Raw genomic sequence first — 17,564 nt, 5'->3', positions numbered from 1 at the left:
TTGGGCAGCCCATTCCAATGTCTAACACCCTTTCTGTGACTAATATCCAACCTAAACGTCCGTTGGTGCAGCTTAAGTCTGTCCTACCACCACTAGTTGCCTGGGGGAAGAGACCAACCCCCACCTGACTACAGCCTCCTTTCAGGTGCTCCTAGTGATACGGTGACCCCCCTTTTCACCAGGCTAAACATATCCAGTTCTGTCTGCTGCTCCTCACTAGACTTGTACTCCAAACCCTTCACCAGCTTCTCTGGCCTTCTGGGGACTCGCCTCGTGAAGGCGATGTCGTGGGCACCGCCTCGGAGCTGGGCAGCGTTACCATCCGTGAGCGGGACAAAGGGGCTCACGGCAGCGGGGCCGGGCACGGACAAACCCCGCGGCCGCCAGCTCTACCCCTGGGCACGAACCCTCTCCTCGGGCGGGTGCCCCTTCCCCCTGGCACGCCGCCCGGCCAGTGCCCCGGCCGCTGCCGGGTGACCCCGCGGGGCTCGGCCCCTCCTGCCGGGGGCGGGCGGGGCGGTGCCGCCGCTGCGCGCTGTGTGCTGGAATGCGGGGGCGCCTCCGCCCGCCGCCGCCGCCAGCAGCGCCTCCCGCCCGCCCCGCCCCGCCCCGCAGCAGCCGCGCGGCCGGGCGGCCCCGCGCCGCCGGTGGGTGAGTGAGAGCGGCGGGGCCCGGCGGGGCCGGGGAGGGGGGGCCGGGAGCCGGGCGAGAGGCGCTGTCCAGGGCTGATCTGCGGCCGGCGGGCGGGCGGGGGCGGCCGGGCGGGCCGGGCCGCGGGGCGATCAGCACCACGGCTAAGGAGCCGCGCCGGCCGCGGGGGCGCTCGCCGGGCCGCGCCGCCGCCGGAAGGCGAAGCCGTCGCCGGCCGGGCCGAGCCGGGCCGGGCCGGGCCGGGCGCAGCCGCAGGCCCCGGGTCCGGGCGCAGGCTCGGGGCGCCGCTCGCTCCCCCTCCCGCGGCTGGGCATCGGGTGGGCGCGGCCGCCGTGACCTTGCCGGTACCGGGGCGCTGCCTCCGCCCCGCGCCCCCGCACCGGCGCCACTGCCCTGCCCTGCCCGCCGCGGGGGGAGGAGGAAGCCGAGCGTCCCCACCGGCCGGCGGCGGCGGGCGGGCCGGGGGCGGCGCGGGGAGGGCGCTTTGTGTGGGCAGGCAGAAAATGGCCGCATGCCTGTCAGGCAGGGAGGGAGGGAAGGAGGGAGGGTGGCGGGGGCACGGCCCGGCCCGGCTCCCCCGGCGGATGTGCGCCGGGCCGCGGGGAGGTCGCCGCAGGGCCGGGCCGCCCCCCTTTGTTGGCGGTCTTGGGCCCGGCGGGGCCCTTGGGGCGGGCGGCGAACGGACAGGGCACTCGGTGGAGCTCGGCCCAGCACCCACCGGCGGCCCCTGCGGCGACCCCGGTGTCTGGCGTGGCGGGGCCCGGCCCGGGGTCACTCGCCTGCCGGGGGCGCCGCCTGGGCCCTGGGACCCGTCCTCCACATGGTGGGATCCTGCACCACACGTAGGGAAGAGCCCAAACTCCCCTTTAGGCGAGGAACGAGACCCCCACCTCCGGGCTCTGCTTCCCGCTGCTCCAGCACCCCTGCAAAGAGCTTGAGTTTTATGGTGTTCCCTGGAGGGCTGCTTCGACAGTACGCAGCAGGGGAGGCTTTTCCACACTCGGGTGCTTACAGGTGTTCCGTTTCTCTTCCAACAGAATTACTGCCATGGCAACTCAAGTGCTGGGACAGTCTGGTGGGAGCAGCCTCTTTCCCGGCAGTTCTAATATTGGCATGGCATTGTCCAATGACATGTATGACTTACAAGACCTTTCTAAAGCTGAGCTGGCAGCACCTCAGCTTATTATGTTGGCAAATGTGGCCTTGACTGGAGAAGTTAATGGCAACTGCTGTGATTACCTGGTTGGAGAAGAGAGACAAATGGCAGAACTGACAACAGTGGGGGACAGCAACTTCTCAGATAGTGATGGAGAGGGTATGGAAGATACCCAGGCTGTGGAGAGTGATCATGAGGCACCTGAAAATGTGGAATTAAGCTCCCTTGAGGTTCCTAGTGTGGAAACTCAAGGTCCAGCTGCTAGTTCCCCTCCTAAGACTCGCAGTGGGGACAAAGATGTCTCACTGGAAGCACCGGGTACTCCAGAAAGCACAGAGGACAAGTGTAAGAGCTTGAAGAGCAAACCATTTCGTTGTAAGCCTTGCCAATACGAGGCAGAGTCTGAAGAGGAATTTGTGCATCATATCAGGGTTCACAGTGCTAAGAAATTCTTTGTGGAAGAAAATGCAGAAAAGCAAGCACAGGTGAAGGAGTCTGATTCTTGCACTGCAGAAGAGGTGGATTTCTCCAAGGGCCCAATCCGTTGTGATCGCTGTGGCTATAACACTAACAGATATGATCACTATCTGGCTCACTTGAAGCACCACAACAAAGCAGGGGAAAATGAGAGAGTCTACAAGTGTACCATATGCACTTACACTACTGTCAGTGAATATCACTGGAAAAAACACCTAAGAAATCATTTTCCCAGGAAAGTGTATACATGCTCAGAGTGCTCCTATTTTTCAGACAGGAAAAACAATTATATTCAACATATTCGAACTCACACAGGTAAGTTTTTAATCTCTTTTTGACTGAAGTGCAGTAAGACTACTGAGAATCTGTGATGAATGAAGCAAGCAGAGTCTTCTTTTTGCAAAATTTGTTCTATCCTGGTAAAGATTTGTGCTCTCTCTTCTTGGTGCTACCAGGTTATAGTCTTGTGTCATTTAGCTTGAGTTCCAGTCTACAGTCCTGGAGGACTGAGGAAATGTCAGGTGCCCAAGAGGAGATACGGAGTATCCTGTTAAGTAATTTTAAGCCAGTTTTTTGAAGAGGACATGACAAAGTGTGCCTGTGATAATTGTCAGGGTCTACAACACCAAAACCTGATGTCCTCTAAAACCAAAACAAGCAGGTTGACAAAAGATGCCTGAATCCCATAGGTAGTTTTGAAAATGATGCTGTCAAACTGAGCTGAAACTTGACTAAGACGTAATTACAGAGAAAAAAGAGCTGTTGTGTGCATGCAGGAGAGTCCTGCAGCATCCACAAAGTCAGAATAAGAGCTGAACTATGAATTAATTCCTTTTAATGCACAGAGGCTTCATTTTTTTCTCGTTTTTCTGCATCACAGCAGCAGGCAGAAGTAGACACATACTTCTGTTGCCTTACAGGAAGCCTTCAAGGGAGTCTGGTCTGATTTCCTGACTTCTTCTAACCTCAGTTTGTAATCAGAAGGGGCAGTATGAGGCCCCTTTTCTCCCTGCTGTATACCAAGTGGAATCAGAGGACCTTCAGTGTTGCTGCTGTCCTGTGAGCTGGGACAGCAAGTGACTTAGGAAATACCTTGCTTTTTACCAGAGAGCCTCACCAGCCTTTCATGGGGGGTTCTGGTAAACAAACTCCTCTGGACAAGATCATAGCCATCTCACCTCTTTGGGCCATGGGATACAGTTAATTTGCGTTCTGATTCCTTTTGTAGAAGTGAGAAGGCAGTTCAGACCTTCCTTGCAGCTTCTTAGAAGCTTCTATTTCCACCGTGCCATGGCTTTTCTGTGGAGTGGGCTGACTTGCTAACCATCTTCTAGCGTGCTCACCTGACTTGGTTCCCGTTTACTGGAGACTGTGTTGGTTGAGAAAAGCACTGGGGAATTTCTCCTTTAAAGTCACGTTTTTTCACAGCAATGGCTTGAATGATTTGGAGGTTTCAGTTCAGTTGTTTGCAGCTGTCTGGAAGGGGTGGGCACTCCGGAGGCCTGGGGCTGGGCTTGAGCTTAAGTGTGCAGGAGTTTATGTTCATCAGCTCGCTTTAGTATCTGCTTTGTTTGGACTGGGAGGGTCTGCTGGGAATTTTAGTACTTTATAATATGCTATTCTCCTAAAAAGAGTTGTGTGCTGTTGTTCAGAGGATACCATCAGTTTCAAAATCAGTCCTGTCTGTATATTTTTTTCCTAAACAAGTAAAAAACGTTTATTGTGAGAGGTATTAGGAAATGGTGTGGTTTATCCTCCAGTTCACTTTCCTTTCGTGTTTCTTTTTGTGAGGTAACAGGAAAGAGACCAGGTCAAAATGGCAAAACAGTAGGAAAAAACCTAAGTGAATCATGTGGGGAACTCGTGGCCAAATGTGAGCTAGTGTTGTGGTTCCTGTCTAATTTATGTTTGTCTAAACTTTAAATCCATCCCTGCTTGTGTTTGTAGATAACATTAGGTCCCCCTTTCTGATTTCTGAAAGCGCTTGTTGAGTTTTACAGGAGCTAACCATGAAAGCATGTTTGCTGAGAAAGCGCTCTGTTACCACTGCATTTCACCAATTTACCAATTAACTGTATTTAACTTTGAAAAAAAATCAAGCACATCCACATCCTCTTTTTCTCCTTTAAAAACAGTGGTGCAGTCAGTGTTTCTGGTTGTTCTAATTATTGTAATTAAGCTGAAACGAGCGATTATGATTTCAGCATGTTTTAGTCTACCCCTGTAGGTGTTTCTTTACTACTTCATAACTACATAGTTAAGGTCTTTCAGGCAGTTCTTGCTTGATAAAAAACTTTCAAATATGTTAGTAGAATGATTCAGGAATGCGCCTTGTTTCCAGTAACCTTGACTTTGTGGAGGAGATTGTTAAACCTAAGGGAAGAGTATTAGAAAAATGAATAATCTCACGGCAGGTATATTTTATACACCAGGGTAGAACTCTCTGCCAATATTAATGTGTAATAAATTGCCTTAAAAAACACAAACAAAACCGGAATGCACCAAAAAACCCAACAAAACAAACAAACAAAAAACCCCAAACCAAACAACCTCCACCCCAAAAAAACCTGAAAAAACACCCACAGATATTTTATTGTCAAAAGTTCTTGCAGACTGTTTACATAAGTAAAGTATTGAATTTAGTAAAAACTGTCAGAATGATACTAAAATAGCTTTGGATTGTAGCTTAAGTTTAAAACTTAAGAAACATATTTGTTGGGAAAAATGAATGGGATACATCCATCCCTCATTTTCTATTTTATGGGTTTATAATATTAAAGAAGAAAGTTGGAATTGTTTGTTACTTTGGTTTCCTGCTTGGTAATAGGTTTAATAAATTTGGACAGATACTTTTCTTTCTCTCCTGTTTTTTTCATTCTCCAGAGGTTTTTTTTTTTTGTGGGGGAAAATGCCTTTTTACAGTTAATTTGATTCTGCTGTGATAGACCCATACAGTTTTCCAAAACACTGACTGTACTGAGTGGAGTTTCACAGGATAAATGTGCTGCTGCTGCTGCTCCTGCTGGAGAAAGACAGTCTCAGTTTTCTACTCATATCCTGGGACTAGTTGATTCAGCTCACTAAAATGGCAGTAAAATACTCTTTTCCTCTTCCCCAGGTTGGTTCTCTGCTGGTTAGTGAACTTAATTAGTTGCCTTACTAAGGGCACATGCAAATACCAGAGCACATGGCCAGGAGCAGGGAAGGAGGCTGCATACTAGTACCTTGTGTGATTGGGAAAAATACCTATCCTCTGTACGTTTGGGGACCACGGGAAGGCAGCCAGAGGTTATCTGCCTGCCTGTTGTTTGCATCCATGTTGAAAAGCATGGATGCAAACTTTAGCCCTGTACTGAAGATACCTTGTAGCTTGTGGCAGTGCTTGTGCGGCAGGCTGCTCACAGATGTGGGGGACCTTGGGCAGAGGGGTGTTTCAAGGACCCTTCACATGGTCATAGGCTTGTCACCCAGGAAAGCTACATCTGGAAGAGCCTGTCTGCTGCCCAGGAGTGCATGGCTGGAGGTGTTCAGGGCAATCCCTTCCTCTGCTGCTTGGGGAGAAAGGACTCTTTGTGTCAGGGACCTATCTACCTGGGCTCATTTGTACTCATTAGACCTTTTAGACCAAGTTTTGACTTGATTTACTTGCTGATCCTGGGGCTGTACTGCATGCAAGACAGTGCAGCATTGTTCTCTTTCTTTTTCCCCTGTTTTGCTTGTTAGAAGAAATTTCTAGAAAACTTAATTGAAAATAATCAGAAGGGCTATATAGCTAAGACATCTGCTTCAGGCAGTCACAATGTTCCAATGTTCTGTCTCTAGTTTTGGACTGGTTTTGTTTTTTGGTTGTTGTTGTTTTTGGTTTCTTTAGATTTTGGTTGTGACAAGGGATCTTTGTTGCTTGCCACTGCATTGGAAGTTTGATGGAAGCTGATTTGTTTCAATCAGACAGAACTTTTAATGGCATTATTAAAGAAGGCTTTATCAAGAGATTGTTGAGGAATACTTTTGGTGCAGGTAGCTCAGCGTGCAAGATGCAGGTTTTGTTCAGGGTGAGAGCTCAGAGAGGCTGTGGAATACCAACCCTGTACTGGTGGTGCCAGCCAGGTGAATGGGCACAGGGAGACACAGCAGGTGCCATGAACTGCCAACCTTTTGGACAACAAAGCAGATGAAAACTGGTGATGCCAGTGAGGTAGATGGGCATGGAGAGGCTCAGCAGCAAGAGCAGAAGACTGGAGAGGAAGAGCGAGACTTGTGTGTGGGTAGATTGTGAGGGTATAAAAGCCTAGGGGTTCCATTGCTGGGGCTCCTCTTTGGAGGCATCAGCTCAAGGTGTTTCTGTGTTACTGTGCCATGAGTAAATGGCTTTGTGGAACGAGATATCTGCTATGGGAAACCTGGGGTCAAACTATAAGGAAACATGGTCTGACTGTGTGTGAGTGGGGTGGGTAGGGAGTCAAGTAGGGCACCTGGTGGATCACTGGAGCTGCCTGCCATGAAGGGGCTTCACTCCCAGCAGTGTGGCCTTGGGAGTGTAATTCTTGAGAGTCTCCTGAATTGTCAGACTGGGAACTTTCTTTAACAAGATGATCTAAAACTTGTATACCTATGTCAGTCTGCCTGTTCATTTGCATAGAGTTAAGTGCCTGTTTAAGCTTTTGCTAGATTGGGGCTTATTCTGTAAGTGTCTTCTGGAGAGGTCTTGTGGATGGCTTGTTTGCATATAATGAATGAGCTTGTAAAATTACAATACAAATCCTTTGGAGAATAGTATTTTATAGAACAGCCTGTACAATGCATTTAATTCTCAAGTGGCAATAACGCATTTTAAATTAGTTGTGTTCATTATACTTAAATCTAGTATGTTTTGTAGCTGTGCCCTATGTAAAAAAGGGCATGAAAGAAAGCCTATTTCACATTCCTATGTTGTAGGTAACTTTACAGATATGAAATTTCAGATAATGGGAAGAAGACATGACTGAATATTCCAGGACCTTTGGCCACATACTCTTTAATTGTAAGGAGTCATTTAAAACCAAAACCATTTCTTTATAACAGAAGAACTACCCCTCCCTTGTATATGACTTAATCTTATTGTGAATATTGTGCCAATCTCCTACCTTGTTTTAATTGGAAAGGGAGGGGAGTTGTGGTTGTTAGGGTGAATTTACCTTTAAACTGCTGATCTAATCAAGAACGATAGTCTAAATGTTTGATGGAAGGAAGAAATGTGGAATTAATCTGCATTACAAAGGCTACTTCTACTGCTGTTTTGGCACAGGCCAGCAGTGGAGCCTCACGTCACATACTGGCAGATGTAGGTCTTTGCTGCTGCAGATAGAGCTGTGCCTCTGAAAGTGAGCCCATTGCCTATGTGCAGGGCTTTTACTGATGTTGTGGTCTCTGTAATTTGGAGAGCACCTTGATTGTATGCTTCATATGTAGCAAATTTATCAAAATGCTGTAGCTTTAATCTGGCTATGATTAATGCATAAATATTACAGCCAATGAACTTCTTTTCCCATTTTCAGCTTCACTCCTCTCATGTTGGGGGTGCCCACCCAAGACTAAAAAGTGTTTGTAGTGGAGACAATGTGCTAGCAGTTTGGGGCAAACACCCCTGGTGCTTATCTGGACCTGCCTAACATGTTAATTATAAAACTGCCTTTCTTTGGAGCTTGTCCAGAAGATTTTTAAGTATCATTGTCCTGATACAATTTTTAGCTACAATTACAAGCTGACTGTCCTCAGTGGCGATACAATTTGTGATTAGTTAGTTTCCATTAATTCTCCAGAATCAATAACTCTTCAGGCATGGGTCTTTGAGTCTTCAAAATAAATGTTTGTGCTACACTTAAGCTTTTGTTAGCAGCATGGTTTCACTGAGCAGGGCATCAAGCTTTTCCATACTGCAAACTAAGTTCACTCTGCCAGTAAGACTTTGGAAGTAAAGACCTCGTCTGTGTGCACTTGTGTTCTGGTAAATGGAAGTCTGTGTGGAATGAACAGTTGTGCCCCATCTTAATCCAAATTAAACATGGAGGTTTCAGGTAAGGTGTTATGCAAAACAAGAACATACCTAGTTTCTTACAGGATCTTTTGTACATTTTCTAAGTGTTGAGAGAAGATACTATAGAAAAGTCAGTTCTGGTGGCTTCCTAAAGGTGTCTGTTCTCATCACCTTTTGGCTGAGGGTTCTGTTGACCCCCGGTGGACATTAGATGTGCCTCTTTCATACCTTGCCCTTTTGCTACCTTCATTCATTCATAAGGCATGATGTGTTGCATTAGTCCAGCTTGGGCATATGCTTCTCACTCTCCCTTTGCTGAGAGATAACATGCCCTCAGATACAGTGTAAGGTTCTGTGACAGCCTACCTGGTGTGCCTTGGTAACCGAGTTTGGGAATCTGCTGTGTTTCAGTAGCTAATTTGCTGTTTGTTTTTGCAGGGGAGCGACCCTATCAGTGTGCGATGTGTCCTTATTCCAGCTCTCAGAAGACCCATTTAACCAGGCACATGCGCACCCACTCAGGTTGGTACAGACTGACAGCAGCGTGACTGAGGAAAGGGCGGGGTCACAGGGTCACAGTGTCACAGCATAGTTAAAGTTGGAAGGGACCTCTGGAGGTCATCTGGGCCAGACCCTGGGTCCAGAAGGGCCACCTAAAGCAGTCTGCCCAGTTCTCTGTGAGATGCCATCTTAGCCAGTATGGCCTGAGCTTTAGCTCCTTTTTTAATGAGGAAGGTTGTCTTGCTAAGGAATGCTAAGTGTCATGAATTAAACTGATAATGGCACTATTTGTTTTTCTTTTTACTTTTCAAGATCTGTTCTGATATTCATGGGGCTGCTCTAGTAGTCCTAGTAATCTAGTAATAAATACAATATTGTGATTATATAGGAACAAATTCTTATACTCTGTCTGGTGTCATAGCTGAGTTCAAATCAGTGAAGCTGGGAAAATTGTGAGTGGCAGAGAGTCTCCTCTGTGATGTCTGGGATTGAATCTCATCCAGGAGTTCTGAGGGAACCTTTTGCTTTTGTTTAGTGTGACACAGTGATGTAAATTAGTGTCTGCTTATGGCAGGGAGACACAGGAGAAAAAAAGCTTGGAAAATATTCACAAATGACTCAGTCTTATGCCACTAAAAGCCAAATTAGCAATTTTCACTAGCGTTTATTTCCCATTACTGGTCATGAGCTGTGGTGTTACAAACATCTGCTCTCACACTCTTGCAAATCTCTTTTTGAATGAATTAACAGCCTTTTTGGGAGTTGTAACACCATAGACACAAGCATAGCTGTCCTTGATGACTCATAGGGGAGTTCAGGTAGACCTGAGCCTGTGCTTTTGATTTGTTTTTGTAAAATCTGAATTGACCAGCCCTAAGTGAATTCCTAATGCTGGCAAACAGGAGTTGAAGTCTTCTGAACGGTAATTGGCTCAATTTCAGTAGAGGAGGCTTTTCATTGAAACTGGGAGTCAAGCAATTTTAACTGTAGTGGAGGAGGGCTTGGGCCCATTAAAAGTAGCCAGCTTTAAAATGACATGTCAGTATTTTGGTTTGAGAACTTTGTGAATGTAGTATTCTGCTTTCAGAAACAAAGATAGTGTTCGGTTGAACCTCTGGTTTGCAAGTAAACCATCAAATTTGGTAATGGTTTGGTCAGTACTGAACCTGGAAACCATTTCATGAACATATTACTGTGCCATTGTTCTGTGCAAGGAAGTCTCAAATCCTAAGGAGGTAAGGAGTGGGATCTGCCTGTGGCCCTTCCCTCAAAAGTCTCTGAGGGAAGGCATGACTTCTGCTAAAAGAGGGGTTGTATTAATAACTTTCCTAAATTCTGTTAAATGTTTTGTTGCATTGCCCAGGCAGCTGCACCTTTTCCATGGCAATTTCTAGACTCTTGCAGTTCACAGGCTGGCTTTTTAAGGCCCACGGGTGTTGTAGCTTTCTTCCCATGTCAGACAGGAAATGACAGTGGTTTTAAGAGCCTAATTCACAGCTGTTTTTTTAGCCATCTTGGTACATATCCTTTTCCCTTGTGCAGTAAAATCCCTAGATTTAGTAGAGGCAATGGACACAAACTCTTCACATACTGTCTTTGAGTTACCCTGTTGCAGCTGCCTCTGAGCACTCTATGCACTTAGAACAGCTTGTTCATGTGTGTGTAAGAGAGGCTGTTCTTGTCCTTCCTCCGTGTGATGAAGAACTATTCTTTAAAGTGTAGGTGATAAAGGCTCTACACTTGGAGGAAGGATGAGCATAAGCACATCAAGCTTAAACTTCCAGAAAATGTCAGCAGGAAATGGGAGGGAAAAGGAAGGAGGTAAAATGAAGAGGGAGGGAATCAAAGTAGTTCTTCTTTAATAATAAATAGATGCTGCAGAAAGACATGGGATGATCTGGACTCTTAAACAAGTATCCCCCTTCTTCCTGCCAGGGAGGCAGCGCAGCCTTTTCTGGAGTTTGTGAGGGTGTTGCAGATCATGTGGTTATCATACAAACAGGCACCACATCTTCACTGCAGGCTCACTGGTCTCTTGAGTCATGCTACAGAGCATGCTTGAGTATGGGCAGTAGGTTGCAGGGGTAGGAAAAGCACTGTTGTATCATGAGCAGAAGGGACAGGAGTGGATTTTCAACATACTGAAGAAATAAGCATGCATTAGTTCTGCAGATCAGTTTTGAGATGCTGGTTCAGTGCTTGGGAGCATCCCAAATTCCTCAGCTAAATTTGCACATGCACAGATGCTCCCAAAGTATTTGTGGACTTGAGCTGTTGCACTAGAAGTGTTTTTCCTATTTTCTTTCATGTGTAAGGGGAAAGCTACTTCTGCTGCAATGGCATGCACTAAGCAGAACATTTCAGGAACACTTCTACAGGAGTCATTGCACTAATGTAAATGCAGATTTTAGTAGTAACATGATGGCTTTGGACTGCATTTGGCTGGCTTGCTAAGAGCAGCCTGCAGCCAGTGCATCATGTGTATTTGAGACACCAAAACAGTGAACTGAATTTTTTCAGAGGTAAAGATCATCTGGGCACTCCTTTCATGTTCTTAGGTTTTTGCTAACTTCTTTCCCTCGTTTCCTTTTCAATGCAAACATGAAGTGTGCTAAATCTGTGTAAAGTTGGACTTTTTTTAATCGTTTGTGTGAAACTGCTATTCATCAAATGTTACATTTCCATTTTTCTACAATGCATTCAATGGACCAGTTGGGTATGGATTCCATTTGGTAATATTACTGTAGAGAGATCTCTGCCGGTATGTATGCCTAGCCAGAACCTGTGACGTTGTTACTGCTTGTTTGGTTTTGGATCCCCTTCCTCCCAACCCTCACCCCTTCTCTCCTTTATTTTTTTGTATTTTGTTCTTAGTGTCTTGTGAATGTGTTTGTGACTTGTGGATTTCTTATGTTGACTTTGCTTAATTTTAAAGGCGCATGGATAATTTTCTTTTATCCTTTTCAAATTTCATATTTTCTTATCTGTATTAGTGGAAGTGATTGCCCTGCAACACCCATGCTTAATAATCACCATCATTCCCTTCCATCCTTCCTTCCTCAGGTGAGAAGCCATTCAAATGTGACCAGTGCAGCTACGTGGCCTCAAACCAGCATGAAGTGACTCGTCATGCAAGGCAAGTTCACAATGGGCCGAAGCCTCTGATCTGCCCGCATTGTAACTACAAAACGGCTGACCGCAGCAACTTCAAAAAGCACGTGGAGCTCCACGTCAACCCGCGCCAGTTTCTCTGCCCTGTTTGTGATTATGCAGCGTCTAAAAAATGTAACCTGCAGTATCACATCAAGTCCAGGCATCCCGATTGTTCTGACATCACTATGGATGTGTCAAAGGTGAAGCTACGGACTAAAAAGAGCGAAGCTGACTTTTCTGAGAGCAGTAATGACAAAGTGGAGAAGGAACCAACAAAAGGGGATTCAGCTGCAAAGAAAACTGAGAAGATTGTGAAGGTGGAGAAAAAAGATAATTCGGCAAAGGAGAAGAAGTCAACAAGCAATGTTTCTGCAGGCCAGGTGACAACCAGAAGTCGAAAATCGGCTTCAGAAAACAAGGAGGTGGATGTTAAAACTGAGAAAAGTACTGAGAAAACATGTAAAACTAAGAAGGTCAAAAGAAAGGCAGAGACTGAGGCAACTTCCTCAAAGCAAGAGCCGGCAAACGATACCTCAGTAGTAACAAAAAAGAAAAAGAAAGTGGAACCTAAACCCAGAGACTGCCAGGAAGCTCAAAAAAGTGATGTTGCACCAGAGGAAGAGCCTAAAAAGCAAAATTTTTGCCTCAAGAAAAACAGAAAAAAGAAAGCTCTGAAAATTAAGCACAGTAAAAAGAGCAGTAAACTCGATCAGGAGAAGATTGAGGAAGAGGAGATGCAAGAGGACTGTCCTATCACAGAAGAAGATGGATGTGTGAAGCTGGACACTGAGGGCAGTGACCAGAAGGAGCAAGATCCCACTGACACAGTGGTGTTAAAGAACAATGGTGGTCATGCTCTCAGCGGGGAGAGCACTGATCCCAAAGGAAACTGCATCCAAGGTCCAGGGCAGCTTTGTCTGCCAGCTCAGTGTGAAAACACAGAAACTGAGGTAGAGGACCAAGAAATGCCTGCTGCACCAGGAGAGAGTGAAGACACTGGTAATGCAAAAGAGGAGGAGAGACGGGCGGACACAGGAGAAGACACTTGTTCTGAGGAGTCTTCCCATGCAGTGTCTTCTGAAAAAAGCTTGGATGTGCTCATGGATGGGGTACCAGATCTGGCACCTGCGAAGGAGCCAGAGGAAACTGTGGCAGAAACTGAGAATAACTCAGACCTGATGGACCTGACCAAGACATGCCTGCCAGCGACAGAGCCAACAGGAGATGCTGTGCCAGCAGCTGTGCCCGGTGAAGGGTGCACACAAAGCCCTAAAGTGGCTCTGGCCTTATCTCGGGATAACACAGCAGTGAATGAATCTCAGGAAATGGATGAGGATGAGGGCATCCACAGCCATGAAGGTAGCGACATCAGTGACAACATATCAGAAGGAAGCGATGACTCGGGGTTAAATGGTGCTCGCTCTGTACAAGAGGAAACAAGTCCAAAGATGTCACAAGGAGCTCCGGACACCACAGTGGCCAGGGAGAACTATGTGTGCATTTTTTGTGACCGCTCATTTAAAAAGGAAGGTGAATACAGCAAGCACCTCAACAGGCACTTAGTTAATGTGTATTATCTTGAGAAGGCAGCAAAAGGGCAGGAGTAGAAATAGCTGTGCTGTGGGGAATCTTCTTTTGTAAGATCTTACACAGCTTATGTAAAAATATTGTAGATTTTTTTTAAGCATGGTTTGCTTTAGTGTCTGCATTGGTTTCTTTTTTGGTTAAGTTTTTTTTTTTTTAAGTTGAAAATATTTTTGACAACTTTATGTGTAATGGTGAACTCACTAATTATTGGATCTCTTAATTAGAGAAAGCAGGTAGGGTGTATGAGGTTATGTCATATAAAGTCACTGTAAGCTTCTAGTCTATTAGCTTGTGCAGTTCTTTTGCAAACTGAGTTTTAGGAACAAGACTGGAGCTAACGATATACAAGTTGGATGTTTATAGAGCCACTGGCATCAGTTGCTTTTGTTCTAGCAGCCAACTCTTTCTCTCCCTTTTTCCCTTTCCCTTTTTTTTTTTTTTTTTTAGTTCTTTTCAATGTATCTTGATGTTCAAAGTGTTAAACTACTTGATGGTTTTTCTACCAGGAAGATAGCTTCTATTACATAAAGAGCACTTTGTAAAAGAAATCAAAGTTGGCTAGTGATGAACATAACTGTTTTAGCTAATTACAATTATGAGCATACATTTCAGATCCCCTAAGCGTGAATGATGAGCCAAAATTTGAGAGTAGTCCTTCCAACTTTTGATTGGAGAATCTCTGTCTTGATTAATATCTTAATCACTGATATGTAATTGACTTTGTTGTGGGGGTGCAAGTTTAATTTCTGCTTTTTTTTTTCTTTGATTGTGCTTTAAGGGCTTAAAATGTTGCACTTGTTTTTGATTTTTACCTATGCAGTTTAATCTTTTAGGAATAGCGCTTGTGCAGTACATGTACACTTTATATATGCATGTTTGGTTTTCTATGTGTAAGTTTGTTTTTTTTGGAAATGTTCAGACTTGTTGCTTACCATGGGATAATTTTCTGTGGCAGTTTTCTGTGATGCTCCTTACTGCTGATTTTTTCTGTTTTCCTGCGGTGGAATTAGATGTGCATGAAGTTGCTGAAGTTATTAACTGCTTGGCTGTATATTTTACAGTTCTAACTGGCTTTAGAATTGTACAGTCCTTGAGCAAAAGGATACCAATGCAGTTCCAAAACACTCCTTTACGGGATTTATTCTGTCATGGAAATGCCACTTCTGATACTTCAAATACACATGCAGAGTAATAAATTCTGATTTATAATTTGGGATCACGTGACAGGAAAATAATCAATTTCAGTGGAAACAGTCTGCAGATTTTGCAAGTCTGGATGATTATTTTTTTCCCCTTCTGTTTTCATTTCTGTGGTGGACAGCAGTCACACTTCATGAGCTTTGAAACAAATAATAGCAGTGATATAATCTAACATCTCATTCACAAAAGGCCCCAGCAAACAAAAAAGTTAAATCAACTGGTAAGCAACAAACCTGGCTTAAAAAACTGTAGAAATTTCTGCTTCTTATTAATTCAAGTTGCATTTAATAAAACCATCCTGCTTCCATGCAGAAAGAAACATATAAGTGATCAGATTGTCATCTCAGGTATACATGTCATACCAGGAGTTTTTAATTCTAAACAGATTTCATTTCTAGCACACACAAAGGTAAGAGAGATTGCATACCTAACTGCTGGTAGCCAAACAGTGGCAAAATGTAAACAAAATCCAAACCAGCAGCAAAGAAGCAAAACCCTCCAGGTCCCATCTGTGCACTCTTCCAACTGTCATTAGCTGTCTTTCCAGTGGGAGCAGTTGGGGGCAGCTCCAAAGAAGCAAATTTGGAGGCAGGTGTTATTTGGAGAGTGGAGTTGAAGAGCTCAGGCAGCATTTGGCAGAGCATTTTATTGCAAGTAACTCTCTATGTAAGCTCTGGAATGAACCCCATTCTTCACTGTGTGTCCCCACAGCATCTTCCCCTCCAAACAAACCCACTGCTGTGAATGAGTAGAGAGCAGCAATGCTACATTGCTTCTGCTTTTGGGAGGGATTGGTAATAGGAGGCCAAAGATTTGAGAGGGAAGGCATCCCTCATGGCAGAAATAAGTTGTATAATGTATAGTGAGTTTTTTTTTGCATAGATAGTGTTCAATCCTTACCTTGGCTGCGACAATCATTGTCAACTCAAGATCAAGTTGCAACTATATTTATGTTAAACATTAAGAAGACAAACGTAGTTGAATTGTTGTCCTAAACTACCAGTTGTAATAGTTTTAGGTGTATTTTTTTTCTTCATAATAGTGTTTCTTTATATGTAAATGTTGCCACCATTTGTGAGTGATGTGAGCAGATGCTGGGAATTCCAGTACTGTTCAGAGATTTAGAGCTCCCTTCCTATCCTTGCGAAGAGCCTTTGCCATTTTGTGAGAGACTTCAAGGACTTCAGCTATGTTCAAGTAAACTTGTGGACTGGCCTAATAATTTTTTCCTGTTTGTTTTTAAATGAAAATGATGCTGTTGACTGACTTTAAATTTCTCTCTGTGAGATAAAAGCAAAGGTGGTTCTCTGAAATACTGTGCTGCACATTTCTGTGAAGTGGTCAAGGTTTCAATGCTTGATCTGACAAGAATTCTTCGAAGACAACAGTCAGCTCCTCTTTGGCGGAGTTTCCTACCACAAGACAAGATACTGAAAATAAATTACAAGCATCTTAAGAAGAAAAAAAGTTGATTTTTTTCTATCTGAGACCCGTCATCAAGGTCCTGAAATAGCTAATCTTGGTGCAGAACTGTGTTGGAATTTTCTGCAAGGTTTGGGATTATGTTACAGTAAAAAGGCAAGGATGTAATGCATTATGTTTATCTCAAATGTTAGGCACTGCTAATACTGAGTATTTTAGGGGGAGTGCGGGTCACGTAGCCCACCGTCTGTGGTGGTCTTGCATTGCTGTATCTCCCTTTAAACAATGCCTATTTTTTTTTTGGTCTTTTTCAATATTGTTAAATTATTTTGTGTTGGTTTTGCCAATGCTAGCATTTGTGTGTTTTTTGGCAATAATATCTGTATTTGTGTTCAACCTCCAATACATGGTTGGAAGGATTAGCACGCTGATACACCCCTACACTGCCAGCCCTTGGTTGAGTCATGTGTTTTGGGCTTTTGCTGTATGAATCTGTATAACTGCCCCGAGAAATGGTCAAGAAAGCAGCTAGGCACTTAAAATCCATGGTATTGCAATTGTTGTTTCTGGATTTTGATGACCTGGGCTGGAACTTTAGTCATTTAAAAAAGAATGTTTAACAGCTGACAGGCCAGTTAAGATACAGTAATGTCATTGGTTTCAACAGATTTAATGTAGCTGAAAGGTATTAAATCAAATTCAAGAGTTTTCTTGAATGTCAGTTGTGTAGATATGTGGCGTGCATATGATATTAACAGAATCCAAATAGCTAATTAAATTGTTTTACATGTATATATATTTTCCCCCCTCTAAAATTACACTAGCTAACAAACGTTTGTAAGCTGGCATGGAAACATGTTTATGATGTTTAGTTGCACCATGTTTGATGCTTTTACAGTGCAATACTTGTATTCTCTGAATTAAACCAAAGGTAATTTTTTCATGCTCTCTACTGTAGTGCATGACAGTCTTTTCTACGTTTGTAATAGATGTAAAACGAGCCAGATCATACTTCCTGTTTTTACCTAAATCATGTATAAGAAGTCTTTTGTTCAAAATGTAGTATAAAGTTAAACTAAATTGCATTATATTAACCTTTACAAGTGTATTTTCCTAAGCATAGTTATGATTAAATAAACTTTATTAAGGAACCTGCAGCTTCTTTCTCCCACTTATTAATGGCTGTGGAAGCCATTTGTAATTAGAGGCAGGAGCAGTGCCAGTGTCATTGACAGAACTCCTGAAGACCCCAGGTGGGCCTGGGGGAGTCCATACAGCGATGCCAGACTTGACTGCAGACAGGGACAGTGGGTCCAGAAATTTGCAATGTATTGTTTTCATTTGCTGCCCACTTTAGTAAGGACAGGGTGCAAGGTGGGAGCTGCATGCGCATGGATGAGGTTC

General features: G+C 44.5%; 1 protein-coding gene across 1 annotated transcript; it reads left to right on the top strand.

Annotated features, from left to right (window-relative positions):
• Positions 1 to 547: 547 nt before the first annotated feature.
• Positions 548 to 17,317, top strand: REST (RE1 silencing transcription factor). The gene is made up of 4 exons (XM_085058452.1): positions 548 to 651; positions 1,689 to 2,599; positions 8,736 to 8,819; positions 11,862 to 17,317. The coding sequence occupies exons 1-4, from the start codon at positions 548 to 550 to the stop codon at positions 13,556 to 13,558; spliced, it is 2,796 nt and encodes a 931-aa protein (XP_084914578.1). The 3' UTR covers positions 13,559 to 17,317.
• The last annotated feature ends 247 nt before the right edge of the window (positions 17,318 to 17,564 follow it).

The sequence above is a fragment of the Lichenostomus cassidix genome, chromosome 4, assembly GCF_008360975.1.
Source record: "Lichenostomus cassidix isolate B80296 chromosome 4, HeHo_3.0, whole genome shotgun sequence".
NCBI classification, from domain to species: Eukaryota; Metazoa; Chordata; class Aves; order Passeriformes; family Meliphagidae; genus Lichenostomus; species Lichenostomus cassidix.
This window is presented reverse-complemented; position numbering and strand designations above follow the sequence as displayed.